This window comes from Triturus cristatus, chromosome 6, assembly GCF_964204655.1.
Source record: "Triturus cristatus chromosome 6, aTriCri1.1, whole genome shotgun sequence".
Classification (NCBI taxonomy): Eukaryota; Metazoa; Chordata; class Amphibia; order Caudata; family Salamandridae; genus Triturus; species Triturus cristatus.
The window spans coordinates 635,131,005-635,147,622 of record NC_140589.1 but is presented as its reverse complement, the minus strand read 5'-3'; the positions used below and the strand labels follow the sequence as shown (position 1 = coordinate 635,147,622).

Below are 16,618 nucleotides of genomic sequence, written 5' to 3'. Positions count from 1 at the left end.
AGCTTTGAGTGCCTACTTGTGCCCTAAATGCTTAGGGTGAATGAAAGGTATGTTGGTGATTACAAACTAGAACAGCAGACAAAGCCACTCGGGTGCCTCTCGCTGAAAACACACCAGCCATAGGGTTTCACCTAGAAATGATTGACGGATTTCAGAATCTAAAACGGCACAAAAGAAACATGTAATGACACTAAACGCAAATGCCTTGATAACGTATTATTAATTGTCATTAAGGGAAAGTTCTGCACTTCTTCACCACCATCCTTCGCGGTTATCCTGTGTCTGTTGGAAGGCAAAGTTGTTGCTCAAAACCTTCAGTATGGTCTTTCCGTTTATACAATATTATTTTCTAAGCCATGCAGTTGGTAGTTTACTTCAGTTGCCCTCTAAACTAAGGCGAAAGAGTGAGTTCTCGCTGTGGGCTCTCATTAAAGGAGACCTCATTTCTATTGGCTCCTCAATATTTAGCCTGCAAAAAGTTTCGAGATTTATGTCTCTCCCTCAGGATCGGTCTGAGACAGGAAAAAGGCCTGGGCATCAAAATAAAACTGCCACCCTTTAGCAAATCAGATAGCTAAAAAAGTGGCCCATATTCTGCAAATCAACAGGTGAGGGACCATCACGAGACCGGTGTGCTGAAGAAAGAAAACCGAAATTGCCCTTCCCATACCAGAACAACATTACAGCTGCACCCATCATATGAAACCACAACAGACAACCAGATTTGCGCTGTGAGAATGTACCCAGTCTCGGGCCGTATTTATTACACTCCATAACCACAACATTAAAATTCAACAGTTGGCTTCATATTCCATAACATTTTCATATATTTACAAAAATTTGCACAGTTTAATACAGCAAACATTTTACTAGTACATCTGATCTTCTGCTCGCATATAATCACACTCCCTTAGGAGTCCTGATTGACCACCTCCCGGTTCCTAGTGGCATCGTTTACAAGGCAAACTCTTCACTCCCCCAAGATAGAGGGAGCTAGGGACAGCAAGGCAGCTGGCCCTCCAAAAAGAATCATGCCAGAGCAATCCAGTAAAGGAACACCCCCTGGCACCCAATCAGGGGCATGAGCCCGGACAACCAGGCCAAACCTTAGTCCCCTGGCGCAGCCACTGTCCTCCCACTCCCACAGGGCATATTACGGGGTACCCCTATGGCCAGGGACAATTGCGGTAGCGGATGCCCCCATCCCTTCACCAATGACCGTGTCACCCCTGCCCCGGGGTATTAAAAAAACAACAACATCTTGAATCCGCCTGCACTTAGATCTGTGATGCCCCACGTTGGCAACCCATTTTGTGGTCAAAACATGACTCCTTAACCGCCTCCCCAATCATATGTAGAAGCTAAAGGGATAGGAGGGTGGGTAAACAAAGTCTCTCTCGCGGTGGGAGCAGCGTGCACTGGGAATCCTCGGGGGCCGGCAGGCAGCAAGGTGTTCATCAGGCTGATCTACAGCCTTTTAAGCTGTCCTGCCGCCCCCGCAAATTGCCCAGGCAGCCCCACTGCCCCCCCAGGCAACCAATTGCTGCCACCCGCAGGAAACCCACCAGCCAAAATGTTAATCTGTGGCCGCCGTTGGGCCGCCGCCATCAACTGGTCCATACCGGCTCGCACCTGTCTCCAGGGCCTGCGAGGGGGGTTGCGGCCCCTTTGTCCAGGCTGTTTTGAAGTTGAAAGACTAACGGTGTAGATGTTTTGCATATCAGCAAAATCAAAAGTAAAAACCAATCCACTAGACCATAAAACAGGGCCACAACAGCCAAAAGCATGGCTGGCACACTGACGGCAGTGCCAGAATTTCTATGGGCAACCCTGCTAAACCCTCTTGTAGGCTTCTAACAGAAGGAAAGACCTTCCTTCTGTTAGGTCTCTACAAGTGGGATGGGAGTCCCAGTAGCATCCTGAACATACCTATATCATCACTGAATACAAGTTGCAGTAGAAAGGGAGCAGGATTTAGGTGGGTTGGACTGCGACAAGGAAGAGGAGAACTAGGAATGAAGATGATTGCTGGTAAGTTATCAAGGAATTACTCACTTCACTTTTCCACATCTCAGTCTTTACCAAAGAGGCATAACAGAGCATTTTAGGTCCAGCTGTCCAAAACCACACATGACAGGCAAGAATACACCAACGCCTAGTGAACTTTAATTAAAACTTGAGTACCACGATCGCAAAACTAGGTCTAGTTACCTATACATATTTGTGGAAAAGGAGAGAAAGAGCGCACTGAAGTCCCAATTGCAGGCCCACTTGTGTTGGCTAGGACTAACCTCCTCTCAAGAAGTACCATGGCAAGTGCTCCTGTGCCAGTGAGTTTGCTATTATGACAGAGCCACTGATCCATGAAGAAATGTAACCCATAAGAGCTCGCCTAACCTCACGAAATGGCCTAAACTCGAGGAAGAGGTTGTACGAGTTTTAGAATGACCATGACCGATCCAGGTATGTGAAGACCACTCAATGGACAACCAACAGATGACAGAAATACTGTACTTCAGACTAATGTGATGGGAAAAATGACAGCAGAAACATCTCCTATTAGGTATGGAACCCAGATAGAACCTATGACTAATAAGCTGAAAACGGCAACACAGTGAGGATTTCTGGACAAAATTCCATTAACAGCTCTGTGCATGAAGAGGCCTTTAGTTTTCCCAAACGACATAAGTAATGGGCACTAAGACAGAGTCTTCATATACAGAAAAGAGGAAAAACATCTTTGTCAGCTCACCATTTATGAAAGGCTGGCAAATATGTATATTTCAGGGTCTATAGTCTGCTAGACTGTTGATTCGTAATAACTAGCTCTCTGGAAATCCCATGATGCTGCAACTTTGCCCTCTCAACCTAATAACCTACAGCTGTATTAACCATGAATTCCTGCAGAGGGGAAGAAAAACAAGTCCGGCATGACCCGATACCCGCAGTTGATGCTAATCATCTTTTTGGTCTATTTTACATAACATGTTAAAAACTCAAGGTTCTAATGATTGGAATTTTATCATTTTGGTGTCATTTTATTTAATGGGTTATGCTCTATTTTTTCAAATTGGTTTAAGATTTTTCATGTTTTGTGTTTTACTTTATTACTTTTTGAGTGCTGCTTGAATACTTTACACTTTGCGTCTATGATAAGCCTGCTGCTTTGTGCTAAACTACGAAAAAGTTAAGCACAGGTTTATTTAGTTACTTTTTTTTTTTGTGGTTCACTCTGACAACAATTGTGTTTATTACTTGAGTGGAGCTCACACCTCTCTCATCAAGTAACCAAATTTCTTACAATTCTGAAAACACATGCAAGCTCTTTTCCATTCAATAAAACTTGTATCTGTCATTAACCTAATTTCCTGCGCCACCTGGATACCAAGAGTACCTCTACAGCTGAGACCTCTGGCATTTATAGTGATGATTGTTTCAGTTAACAACATAAAAGGTAAGCTCCTGCTGAAGTTCAATTAATTGAGTCACCATTGAGATGTTTCTTGATTCCCTGTTGGATAAGTGACATAGTTGTGTAATTATTTGAGCCTGAAGGCAAAACAATATTTAGATGTTGCCACTATAGCAAATTTTAGTAAAAGATACCAAAAAGACATGGTGTACAGTGGCCTTTGCCTTGGAACGGGCTTGGTTGGGCGGGGGGGTGGGGGGTGGTGGATACAAAAAAAGAAATAAACTTACCTTTGCCCCCGCCTCTCCTCCGTCCTCTTCATCTGCACTGGCAGTACCAGAAGCTCCCAGGCTCTCCCAGCCAATCACAACGCTGCATGAGCAGCATCGTGATTGGTCTGAGAGGCCTGTTTGGCCGCTTAGGCAGTGTCTGGGAGCCTGCCCATGTTCTCCACCGGGTTGTGCAACACAGCCAGGTGGAGAACATGCTAAGTGCACAAGACGGGTTGGCCAGGCCAAGAGGGCCGGCCAAACCGTCTTGTGCACTTAAGGAGTGCAAACCACTCCTCACTCTGCTGTCTCTGCCTCGACCCGACCAGGCTTCAGTCTCACACAGAAAAATAAAATGATAATAACGTCGCTATTATAATTTTATTTTTATTATTTGCACTGCTCAAATAGCAGTGGGGCGACTTTCCTCCGCCTGATGCTGTAGTGTGCCCCCGAACTTTGGGGTACGTCCCAGGTTTGCTACTTCGGTGCTTCAGTAGTTCTGTTCAGTAGTGTCCTCCCATCCTCTGGAGCTTCCATCCACCCTTCACCTGAAGCCACCCTATCTGGTTTCCTTGCCATCAAATTGAAGTTGCCGCATGGACAGTCTCGGTGACGCAGCAGCTGGCAGCATTGCCTGGAATCTCCTTTCTGCGTGGATCTATGCAAACCCATGCTGACGGGGAAGGTGGTGGTTGGCTTTCTTCTACCTCTCTCAGGTCAGCAGAGACCCCAGAGTAGTGGAGAAGGTGGGGGAAGATTTTCGCTCGCTGAATTGTGTTACAAAAGGCTGACGACATAATAGGCTATGTAGCTCATTCAATGAATTGTGATTTCTTGCATTTTAAAGTGAAAAAACAAATGTGATATGTAATGCATGAGAACAATTCCTCAACTCTGTACATTATTGTACATTCAGTTAATATTTTTGAAGGTACGTTGTAACATAACCGGCATCTCAAAAAATGAATGCGATGTTTTAATACTGCCCGTGTTACTACCATTTGAAACCCGAGGCACAGGATCTCTAATATCATATACAGCAACACTCCATGATATACTATAGTTTGTATCTCAAAGAATCCAACTGCACTCAGAACTGAGAAAAACACACACTAACTCTCAATAGGGACACTTTAGACAAAATGACCAATAGAATGAGGAGACAATGGGCATAGCACAGACCCGTGCAGCCTGTAGCGTTTGTTTAATGCTAATTTACATATTAGCGCGCTCGCGCTAAAGAACCACAGGAGCCAGTAATCTAGACTTCACACGCGGCTCCCGACTGCTTCGCCGAGGCCACGCCTCTTTATTTATAACCGCCAGCGTCTGACGTCACGCGTCCGCGCTAGCGCACTCCGGCAGCGCGGAAGGCTAGAACGCCTCGCGCGTGCCGGACATTACACTCCTTCCAAAGTTTATCAAAGCAACAACCAATTAACACAAAATGCCAATGAACGATGGATCTGTTACCAGTCTGCCAGTCCTTGCGGGTTACACCAGATAGTCAGCCAACTGGGACGATGGTGCGGGATTCTTCCGCAGGCCATAGCGGGATTGGCCGCCCCTGGATAGGGCCACCTCGGGGGTCCTGTGCTTTGGGGTGTTGTGCTCCTCCCGGGACGGGGAGCAGCTGGGCAGGTTACCCCCAGGAGTGGCCGGCAGGGACTGGGAGTCACAATCTTTATCCGGACCTTCCTCCCCCTCCTGGTCTCCGCTCAGTTGGCTGGGGCTTCGCCCCTCTGGCTCGAGACCGGGACGTGAAGGCGTCCCAGGATGGACTTTCTTGAAGAAGGACACGTCTCGGGTAACAGTTTCAGCTCCTCTCTGGGCGGTCACCATCGTGCCTGTCCGGCGGGTGACGGTCCATTGTCATGGTTCGAAAGGGAGTCTGAATTTGCTTCCAGGGTATCGGTCCTTGACATACACCTGATCTTGCCATTGGATCGTTGACTCCTTGGCTCCTCTCCGTCTGCTGGCTTGATCATTCGAGCGAGTCCGATTGGCCAGAGTTTTCTCGTTACTGGCCTGTACCGGAATCCAGGTCGGGTGGTGGGGAAGCGTGTCACTCACTATTCTTCCCATGGTGGCCGTTCCCGGCGCTGCCTCTGTTGTGACATGGGGGGTCATCCGGTATTCCCTCAGGAAACTATAAATCGCCCTTTCCAATGGAGATCCGTCCGCCATGGCTATGCGTATGTTCTTATTGAGGGTCCGCATAAATCTCTCCACCTCTCCGTTGGCTTGGGGCCAGCGTGGTGTCACCTTGCGATGATGGATCCCCCAACTCCTGAGGTACTCTGCAAACTCCTGCCCTTGGAAGGGGGGTCCGTTGTCGGTCTTGACCACTTCAAATATGCCATGAGTGGCGATGGTTTTCTCGAACTTCGCTATCACCTCGGTGGCTGTCTGGCTCCCCACTATTTCGACCTCTGATGATGATGACTAGTGCATAGCGTCCATCTGGGAGGTGTCCGAAGTCGGCACTCACGCACTCCCATGGCTTCTGGGGGTTTGCTTCGGTTACCACTGGGTGAGGGCGGTCCGGCTGTCCTGCCGCTTGGCACCAATTGCAGGTTCTCACAGTCTGCTCTACCATAGCGTCCATGCCAGGGAACCATACCTTGGCTCTGAGCCTGCCCTTAGTTTTCACCATTCCTTGGTGCCCTCTGTGGGCTAGGTCTACTGCCTGCTGGGCAAGGCTGGCCGGCATGACCAGTCTGGGGCCTCGTAGAAGACATCCTTGGCCGTCGATAGACAGTTCTCCCTTTATTCTCAGGATGGATTCCAGTGTCAGTTTGGCATGGGGTGTCCTCCGACTTAGCGATTCTTGGATTGCCTTCCAATCCCCTGACTTGACGGCCTCCGCCGCTGCTCGCAAACATTCGTCTCCTCTCGACGCTTCGATGATTGCAGCTAGGCTCATCGGAAGGGGTCGTGACCGCTCCGTCACAAACCGGACTTATTCCTCTATGTCCTCCGCCTCTTCCTTTTCTTCCTTGGTGGCTTTCCGCGGGTGCCTCGACAGATAGTCCGCCGGGTTCGTGGCCCCCGGTTTGTACTCCACCCGGTAGTCGTACCCTTGTAATTGGAGTATCCACTTTTCGAATCGGGGTGGTGGTTTTGATGCTGACCCTTGGAAGAGAGGTATGAGGGGCTTATGATCAGTCGCCATCGTGAAGTGGTGGCCATACACGTATAAGTGAAAATGTCTACAGGCCCAGTGAATGGCAATGGCCTCTCGCTCAATCTGCGAGTAGCGCTGTTCTGTCTCGGTCAGGGACCGGCTCGCGTAGGCGATGGGGGCCCACTCTCCGTTGCTCTGAAGTTGAGCCAACACCGCTCCCAGACCATAGGGGCTTGCGTCCACCGCCACGTTGGTGGGCTTCGCAGGGTCGAAGTACGATAAGGTGGTGTCTGCCGAAAGGGCTGCTTTCGTTGCTTGAAAAGCTTTCTCTTGTTCGGGGCCCCATTGCCATGTGGTCGATGATTTTGTCAATTCCCTGAGAGGTTTGGTGAGGTTGGAGAGGTCAGGGATGAAGCGTCCGCAGAAGTTTACCATGCCCAGGAAACTCCTGGCTTCTGAGATGTTTGTTGGGGCTGGGGCTTCCCAAACGTCTGGGGCCACTCCTTGAGCCGAGAAGGTGTACCCGAAGAAACTAATCTTGTTCTGCAAGAATTGGCACTTTTCCCGGTGCAGGGTCAGGCCTGACTCCTGGATCCTTTTGAGGACTCCCCTCAGCCTCTGGTGGTGTTCCTCTATGGTTGACGCATAGATCAGCAGATCATCGCTTACATTTAGCACTCCAGGGAGCCCGCTGAGGACTTCTCTAATGGTATTTTGGAATACCTCGGCGGCACTCGAGATGCCGAAGTTTAGACGCCGATACCGTCTGAGGCCTACATGTGTGGAGAAGGTGGTTATGTACCTCGAGTCCGGATGGAGTGGCAGCTGGTGGTAGCCTGATCGGAGGTCCATTTTCGAGAACCACTCAACTCCCCTAAGATGTCATCAATGGTGGGCGTCAGGTGTCGTTCCCTTTTTACGGCGGCGTTGGGGAGGCGCATATCCACACAGATACGGACTTGTCCGGGCTGTTTTGGCTTCCTGGCAATGACGATCAGGGATACCCATGGGGTTGGCCCGCTGACCTTCTCTATGATGCCTTGTTTTCCCAGAGCCTCCAGCTCCTCTTCGACCTTTTTCCTCAGATGGAACGCAATTCGCCTGTGCCTCAGCGCTACCGGTTGGACAGATGGATCGATATGTAAGGACACTTCCTTCCCTTTCAGGCACCCGATTCCTTTGAAAACTTCTCCGAACTCCTCCATGATGGTATCCAGCTCCTCCCCTAGGACCGCCATGGCAAACGATATCAGTCTCAGCTCTTCAAACGATTGCCCGCTCAACAGCATCCCACTGCCTTCTTCTGTGACATAGATGGTGGTGCCTATTTTCCTCTCCCCGTGTTGCAGTTCCATCTTGAAACACCCGATGAGAGGGATGGGCGTCTTCTGGCCGTATGCAAATACTCGGATCTTTGCTTCTCGCAGCGGGGGTTTGGTGCGTAGCTGGTGATAGACGTTGGCGGCCATCAGCTCAATGGTCGCTTTTATTTCCTGTTGGTGGACCAAATGTGACATTTTGGAAGTCTGCGCTTCTTCCTTTGTTGCTGGTTAATCGCGAACACGTAGTGGACTGGGTACTCCTCGGTGTCATCGTCCATGTCTTCGCTATCCGCCCCCTCTTGCACCGCATGTGCAGCTTCTTTCTTGACTCTGGTGGACCTGCACACCGCTGCGAAGTGGTTCATCCATCCGCATGCGCTGCATTTTTTCCCTCTTGCTGGACAGTCTTGCATGCGGTGGGGCTGGCCTCCGCAATACCCGCATTCTTTCTTTTTCGTGTCCGGTTGTCTTTTCCCTCCGGCAGGTCTCACCTTGGGCCGTACCACATTCACTGCTTCCGCCACCTGTACTTGTTCAGTCTTCATGGGGCGATGCAGGGCTGCTTCCATGTGCGAGGCCCTCGCCTGCGATAGCTCCTTTGACCGTCCTAGTGTGAGGATGTCCGCTAGGGGCTTGCAGTCTTCCTGGAGGACCGTGACTCGGAGCTTGGACGAGTAGCACCCTTGTATGATCTGTCCTCAGATCTCCTCCTGCTCATCTCGGAATCCACACGTGCTGGTGAGCTCCTTCAGTCTGCCATGGAACGCTTCTAGGGACTCTTCTGCCTCCTGCTTGGCTTGACGAAAGATAAATCTTTCATAGTCTCTGTTCGCCATGGATTCGAAATGGGCGTTTAGAGCGTTCAGCAGCGTGAGGTAAGTCTTCGGCGTTGCCGCCACGATGGTCTTGTAGATGCGGTGGATGTCTTTGCCTCCCAGGTGGAGTAGCAATGCTCTGCGTCTTTCCCTCGAGATGCCTGCCCCCTCAAAATATATTTGTAGGCGGTCTGTCCAATCCCTCCAGCGCGGGGCAAGGGACGACGGGGCAGCATCAACGACGAATGGCTCCAGGGCGGGAATCGACGCCATCTTGGCACGTGCACAGCGTGCTGCGGAGACTGTCTGCTTCACTTCCCCTGGACGGACACAGATGGGGCGACGCCCTACACTCTTCCGGTGTGGTCCACCCTTACCCCTCCACCCCGCGGGGTCACGTCACTCATGGATCCAGCTGCAGGGTCCTAGGAGTCTTGACGCTGCAACAGGGCATGGGCCTGCTACGGGTCACTGTACAGGCATGTGCTGGCAAACACCAAGTTCATTATCAGCCACCAGGAGGTCGTTGGGCAATGCTCCCGGGGCACATGGATGGGGCTCTCACCTCTCCTCCCATGCGCAGCACCAGCCACCTCTGCAGGCCTCCAGGGGGAGATCACCGATCTCTGGCCACCAGCATGGTGCAGGCACTCAGCCCTGTAGGGACATGGGCACATTTAACAGGGTCCAAAACACTCCCTCGTCGCCAGTGTAGCGTTTGTTTAATGCTAATTTACATATTAGCGCGCTCGCGCTAAAGAACCACAGGAGCCTGTAATCTAGACTTCACACGCGGCTCCCGACTGCTTCGCCGAGGCCACGCCTCTTTATTTATACCCGCCAGCGTCTGACGTCACGCGTCAGCGCTAGCGCACTCCGGCAGCACGGAAGGCTAGAACGCCTCGTGCGCGCCGGACATTACACAGCCCCTGCTGGGCAGTGCGGCCCCTAAACCCTTCAGATGGCCCCCAATCAGCTAAAAGCCTATTAATATCAATTAATGTCAGGTGGCAGACAACACTGAGCGTCTTTCAAATGTGTAAGGTATATCAATTAAGTTGATAAGCATCAGAATATTGATGCTGGGTTATGGCGGAGCGGGACTGTCTACATTGGGGAAGACGGGGTGATGGATAGATATAAGAAAAATCAGTGGTATGTATTTCGGGGCAGATCTACAAGGAAGTGCTGCAGCGCGGCAACGCAAGCTGCGGCACTTCCGAAGCACAGGAATGCGACATATTTACAAAAATATGTAGCATCACTGTGCTTCCCCCCGCGCTGGCACACAAACTGCTGCCATGCGCTGGTGCAGGCTCCCTTGCACCATGGTGCAAGGATGCCTGCGTCATGGAGAGATTGTTTTTGTGCAGTAAGGGAAACCTTCCTGCACAAAAACAATCACTACAGGCATTTTCCTCTTTCAATGCATGCTGTAGAATGCAGCACGCATTGAAAGAGGAAAAAACTAGGAGAAATGAAAACTTTTCTCCTCGTTGTGCCTCATTACGCCACCCCTGGGGAGGCGTAGCATTGACACCCATTTCCAGATTTACGATTCCTTGTAAATCTGGAAATATGTCTCGTGCCACGGGTGTTGCGTGGGAACACCCACAGCAACATCCATGGAACGCCCCTTCCACACAGTGCTGCGTGTGAAGGGGTTATATTTACAAGGGTGGCTTTTCCCTTCCTTGTAAATATGGAGAAGTGAAATGCACCGCCAGTACGTCACAAAAAGTGACGTACTGGTGGCGCTGGGGGCTTGTAAATTTGCCCCTTCATGTTTACCTTGTAAGGCATGTTTGTTGTTTTAATGGACACCCAGTATCAAGAGTGAAAACAACAAATGGCTGGATGCAGTTATCATTTTTTGATGATCCGACTTGCCACATGACTTTGGAAAATTGCGGAGGGAAATGAAGAGGGCGGGTTTGAATGTTAGGGCCCACGTGGTGAAAGATACAGTAAATGATTGGTTGAACCATTCAAAAGTTTCAAACGCTCCCGGACTTGATACCTTTTGTTAGACTAATTGAAAATATTATTCAGCGATGGTGCAATGCATTAGACTAGGGAGTCCACGAGATGCCTTTTTTAGATGACAACAATGCTTAGTGTAGCTTTAAAGAAATACATAAGTAAAGAGAAAAAGCAAAATTGAGAATGTTGCTGAGAAATGACGGGCTTTCTTTCGTTCTTGGGAGAAATAAATGGTACCTAGGTGTGATGTAAGAATGATCAGATGGGGTAGACAAGAGAAGGGTGCAAAAAAAAATCTGTCTAGAAAGAAAAGACGGGCATCCGTGTCTCTCTGAGGGAGCTCAGTTTTGTTTTTTCCCAATGTGTTTTATGGGCTTAGATTTACTGTCCCTAAGAAAGGATAAGAAACATGCAAGGTTGATAAAACCAGGTGTAAATTGTAATTGACCTAATGTTAATCAAAGCAAATGAAAACTTTTTGTTTGCAGTGATCACTAATGCTACTGTTTTCTTGTTTGTTTCTTCCTTAGCTGGCCGTAAGGTGGTTGGAACACAACTGCCGCTACCAGTACATGGATGAGCTTCTCCAGTATGTTCGCTTTGGCCTTATGGACATGGATACCCTTCACTCGGTGGCCCTCAGCCACCCACTTATCCAGGCCAGCGAGACGGCCACAGCGCTCATCAACGAGGCCTTGGAGTATCATCAGAGTATCTATGCACAGCCCGTATGGCAGACCATAAGAACAAAACCCCGCTTCCAGAGTGACACTCTTTACATCATAGGTGGCAAGAAACGAGAGGTCTGCAAGGTGCGGGAACTCAGATACTTTAATCCGGTGGACCAGGAAAATGTTCATATAGCAGGGATTTCCAACTGGAGTGAACTTGCACCCATGCCCGTGGGCAGAAGCCACCACTGTGCAGCAGTCATGGGCGACTTTATGTTTGTAGTAGGGGGAGAGGTGGAGCATGTCACCGGTCGCAACTGCGCAGGGAGGACCGCCTGCCGGTACGACCCACGCAGTAACACCTGGGCTGAGATTGCCCCCATGAAGAACTGCCGGGAGCACTTTGTTTTAGGGGCAGTGGATGAATACCTCTATGCAGTAGGAGGCAGAAATGAACTACGCCAAGTCTTGCCAACAGTAGAGCGGTACTGCCCGAAGAAGAACAAGTGGGTCTTTGTGCAGTCTTTCGACCGATCCCTTTCATGCCACGCTGGGTGTGTGGCCGATGATCTGCTTTGGATATCAGGTAGAAAACGTTTCACAAAATTTGAGGTACTTAAATAAAATACCAAAATATTTTCATGCCTTACCACAGTGAGACTATTTTGGCATATTGTGTCCTATAGAAAGTTATGATCACTATCAAATGTTGTTCAAATGTATGAGATTTCCACTCAATTGTCACTAGGACATTTCTTTGTGCTATAGGGAACATATTGTTAATTACAAAATCCTTTTGAGTACTGCTTGAAATGTTTCCAGTATAAAGTTGCCCTGTGTGGTGCAGATATAGATATGTTCCAATGGACCAGTGTTCTCACACCCTGTAATTTCAGGTGCAGGAATACAGTGGCCAGCTCTTGTCAACTTGCAATTGACCCCTTAATATTTAACAGAGTTGAAAAGCAAATATCCTCCTTTCCACAACAAAATGAATAATTTTTGGAGACAGACTTACAATATATGCATTAGATAGGAAAGTTCTCACCAAATGAATCATTTAAAGGGGCTATTTATTGAATAATTTTACAAGCCCAGTAAGATGTCCTTTGAATGGCTTATGTGTTCCTCTGAATGTCAAAGGTAGAAGTTCTTGCAATTGGGCACTGGCCAGCTCTCCAGTTCCTACAGCTTTGAAATATACTGTCAGTCCAGAGCCGGACTTTAATAACACTTTTAATTTGGTATAATCTTTTTTTGGACTTGCATTGAGGAATGCATGGACAGAATGCTGCCTTTCTTTGACCCTCCTGATCAGGACTAGGCCTAGAAATGTTGAGCTGCCTCAAATGCACTACATCTCGTGACTATCCAGAGTGAAGTACCTGGTGCATACTTTGTGAACTAATACTGAGGGTCAGCAGAAAGTGATAGATTGTGAGGCAATTCTCAAGCAGAAAGGGCTTATCAAATATTAGACGTTTGCCAAGTGCAGCCCTGAAGGAAGAACAATAAAAATACAGACTGGGGGTTGTCATGGAGGCTCCAAGTTTGTCTGCTTGTACTGCCACAACTTGTAGTCTGGAATTTAGCAAGCTAAGCTGGTGACTTGGTGATGTGCAAGCATTGAATTCAGGATCCAGTGTTACATCCTGAGCCTCTATCCAGCTTTCCTTGATGGAGAGGAACCCCTATTACACTGTACCCCTTGTCTATCTGCAATAGAGCAACACTAAGGCGACAACCCTTTGATTGGAGCTTATTGAGATGTGATCCGTTTTTCGACTTGGTTGCTTGAAGTTTCTGAACAAGGGAACAAATTAATATTGTCCTAATCTTTGACTAGAGATTACTTTTGTCCCAAATGTCTGTAGACTCTTAGCAAACACGAAGGAAGTGTGTCCACCGATTTGTTTGAGTTTCGGATTGGTTTGGGTGTGATTTAGGGAGTTTGTAATCCACAAGTGCTGCAGCATTGACCCGTTTCTGAGCTACCTAACCAACATTTGATTGGAAACAAATGGAGTCACTGTAGTAGCAATTTCCAAGCGCCAAGGTGTCGGACACTATTTGGGAGGGGGTGGGGCAATAAAGCACGGAGGGCCTACTAGGCCCCGAACGTGGAGGTAAGGTGACTTGCTAATGATGTTCTAGAGTCCATCGTACTATGGTTCTGCAAACTGGGTCAGGAATCCCGCCGCCTCTGCATCTGACTCTCAGGGTAGTGAGGATGAGCAGCCAAAGGGCTTCTCCAAGAGATAGTGTTTGGGGGAGGGGTGGGGCTCAGAACTCAACAATCAACCAGCAGACACAATAAGATGCTAGCCCACTGCTTTTCTTTTCTAAAGAGAGGTACGTTAATAGCATGACAAAATGTAATACTAAACAATATTGGAGTTCAGGTACAGGGTTCGTCTATTCACTGTGGGATATAACCAGTATGTTAGTGCTTGCAACCACCTGGGTTGGCTACCCCTTGGGTCATGTCGGGGATGCAGGCTGGCTCACTGATGTTGATAACTGTTTTTGCTTCATGTAGTTTGCCAACTTAATTATGCAGAGAGCCCCGGGGGGCTGTCTCCCCTCTCAGTCCAGCCCTGAGTGCACTCCCACAGAAAATGTGGCTTCTGTTGGGTGTTCCTTGCTTCAGAAACACAGTTGTGCTTCTCCTGTTGAACAGTGTTTTCTCCTGTTTCTCTGAGCAGGCAGGCAGGCATCTAGTTGCTAGGCAAACCAAGAGCGACTCCATCAAGTTGTGGAGAAATTATGTGATATCTCTTAACGCCTTGTAGGCTGTCAGACTGACACCATCCCTGTTGCACAGCAGCTCTTGGAGTGCTCTCCAGAGCACTCCGGTCCTTGGTAAAAAAAGACTTCAAAGTGGAACAAAGCGGGGTGGTATCAGTTCCACTTTTATATTCATCTTCCAGACCGGGAAAGTGAATCAACTGCCTACGGTTCTGGAACCGGTTTGAAGTGGTTGTCTTTCAATGTCAATTTCTGGGTGTAGTAAAGAGACTGTCTTTGTTCAAGGTGATGGCTCTCACAGCAGATCGTGAAGAGTATGGTTCCAAGCAGGAGTATCCAAAACAAGTACACAATGACGTGTGAGGTTTCTGCAGGGTCGGCTTTAGCTCTGGTGGTGCAAGGTGCAACAATGTTTATTGGCGCCCCCCCATCACCTCTTTCTTCTCCGATTCACTCACCAACAGCCTTTAATAGTGCCCCTCAAGTCTCCATAACCACTCTCTCTCCCATACATTTATTTTGTTTTATAGCACCACTCAAACCAGTGTAAGGTGTCAGAGCACTTTACATCACATCACATTATACAGAGACAGTGTGTAAATCAGTGTATAGGAAATGGTGCATCAGACTATGAGGATTGCAAGGTGTAGGAGTCACATGTCATCTATACTGGTAGACTGTATAGTTTGCGTGCTTGGTCTGTTAGAAGCACAAAATCAGAATTTAAATTGTAACACCAGGGTTGGGGGTTGGCTTTACTAATAAGAATTAATTTCTACCCACGTGAACCCTTTTTTGCAACATTAGGATAATGAAAGACAGAGGAAAAATCATAAAACTCTAATCTATACCTTGCAGTTTGCATGCAGCTCTTTGATTACAATTAATAGCTCACTGTTCTATATTAGGATTTTTAAACTTATAAGCTGCAAGTTACATAAGGGTCCCTCTGACAGAAGCAGTAATGCACTGACCTATTTACATTAAATGCACTTTGTGATCTGCATGTTACACGTACTTTGCAGCAGGCATATTAACCTCCTGCGCTACTTTATGTTGAGTCAAAACTTCCACAAGATAGTACTCCTATCTTTCTCCAGGAAGAACATTAATCACCGGAGTTGAAATTTTTGTGGTTGCCTGAAAATTGCTGGAGGCAAGGAACGCAGCAACAGGTGCTTTAAATACCATATTGTACTTGAAAACAAGGCGCCCACCACCCCTCCCTAAAGTCAGCTCCCAGTGCGGTGGCACCGATCGCACTGCCCTAGAGCCAGTCCTGGGTCTATGCATCTGGTTGTCATCAGCCTTCATGAAGTGGTAATCAGAGGCAGATAATGGGGCAGGCCAATGCTAGAAACTTCATAATGTTTAGCAAGTTTATCTGCTTTATCTTGTTGAAACCAGAGACCACACAAAATGGATCCCACTTGTCACAGCAATCATACTCGCACTACAGTCAGGCTTCTCCAACAAGTAGCTCTCCAACTACCCACAAGTAGATCTCCTGTGTGCATCAAAGCCTAATAAATTGGAACATATTGTTTGGCTGAATTCATATCTGCGGGCCAAATTTGTCTATTTAAGATGAAAATGTGTGTATTTTCAGAATCCATATGCTAATGTTTATGGAAAAATGGTTGAATTTCCAAAATATGGTTGGCATGTATAACCTACATAGAGGCATCCCAAACAGTCAAATATTTTTAATTTTACTACTGGCAACTTTGCCTGATGTAGTAAGGTGGTCACTGCAGGTAAACTTTCCTATGGCGGTAACTAATGTTATCTTGTCTGATGGGGTAATTATTACAACACTACTAAGAATAGTAGCTTTTGATGATTTCAATTGAACAAAAGTAGCTCTTATTACACAAAAGGTTGGAGACCCCTGAGTCTCACTATGACACATTCACTGTGCACTTGACACACACATGACATGTCAGGGCAAGGGATGGAGTGTCTTATCCCAGCGGAAATTTATAGTAGGTAGTCTGCAGTCCTCGAAGTCGGACAAATAAATCCTCTGCTCAGTACTAGGACTCCTTAAAAATCTGTGTGTTTCTACCACCTCTGTGTGTCATCGACCAAAGATATTGGCGGTAGTTCAGTCTTGATCCAGAGGGTATGACTGATGCTCCTTCCTAGGTCACACAACGGATTCTGGACCTGGGCAAGACTAGACCCAACCACAAACATCAGATTAGCCTGCTGGCTGGGACAAACAAAAAGTCAAGATACCAGATTCACACGCAGTTTGCTACTCAG

General features: G+C 48.0%; 1 protein-coding gene across 2 annotated transcripts in view; it reads left to right on the top strand.

Moving 5' to 3' along the window:
* The window catches only part of KLHL32 (kelch like family member 32), an 816,038-nt gene that overhangs the window by 614,893 nt on the left and 184,527 nt on the right, over positions 1-16,618 (top strand). For both annotated transcript variants that reach the window (XM_085611126.1, XM_085611127.1), the window contains exon 7: positions 11,462-12,188. In XM_085611126.1, the coding sequence (XP_085467252.1) occupies positions 11,462-12,188 (727 nt within the window). The remainder of the gene's footprint in view (positions 1-11,461; positions 12,189-16,618) is intronic.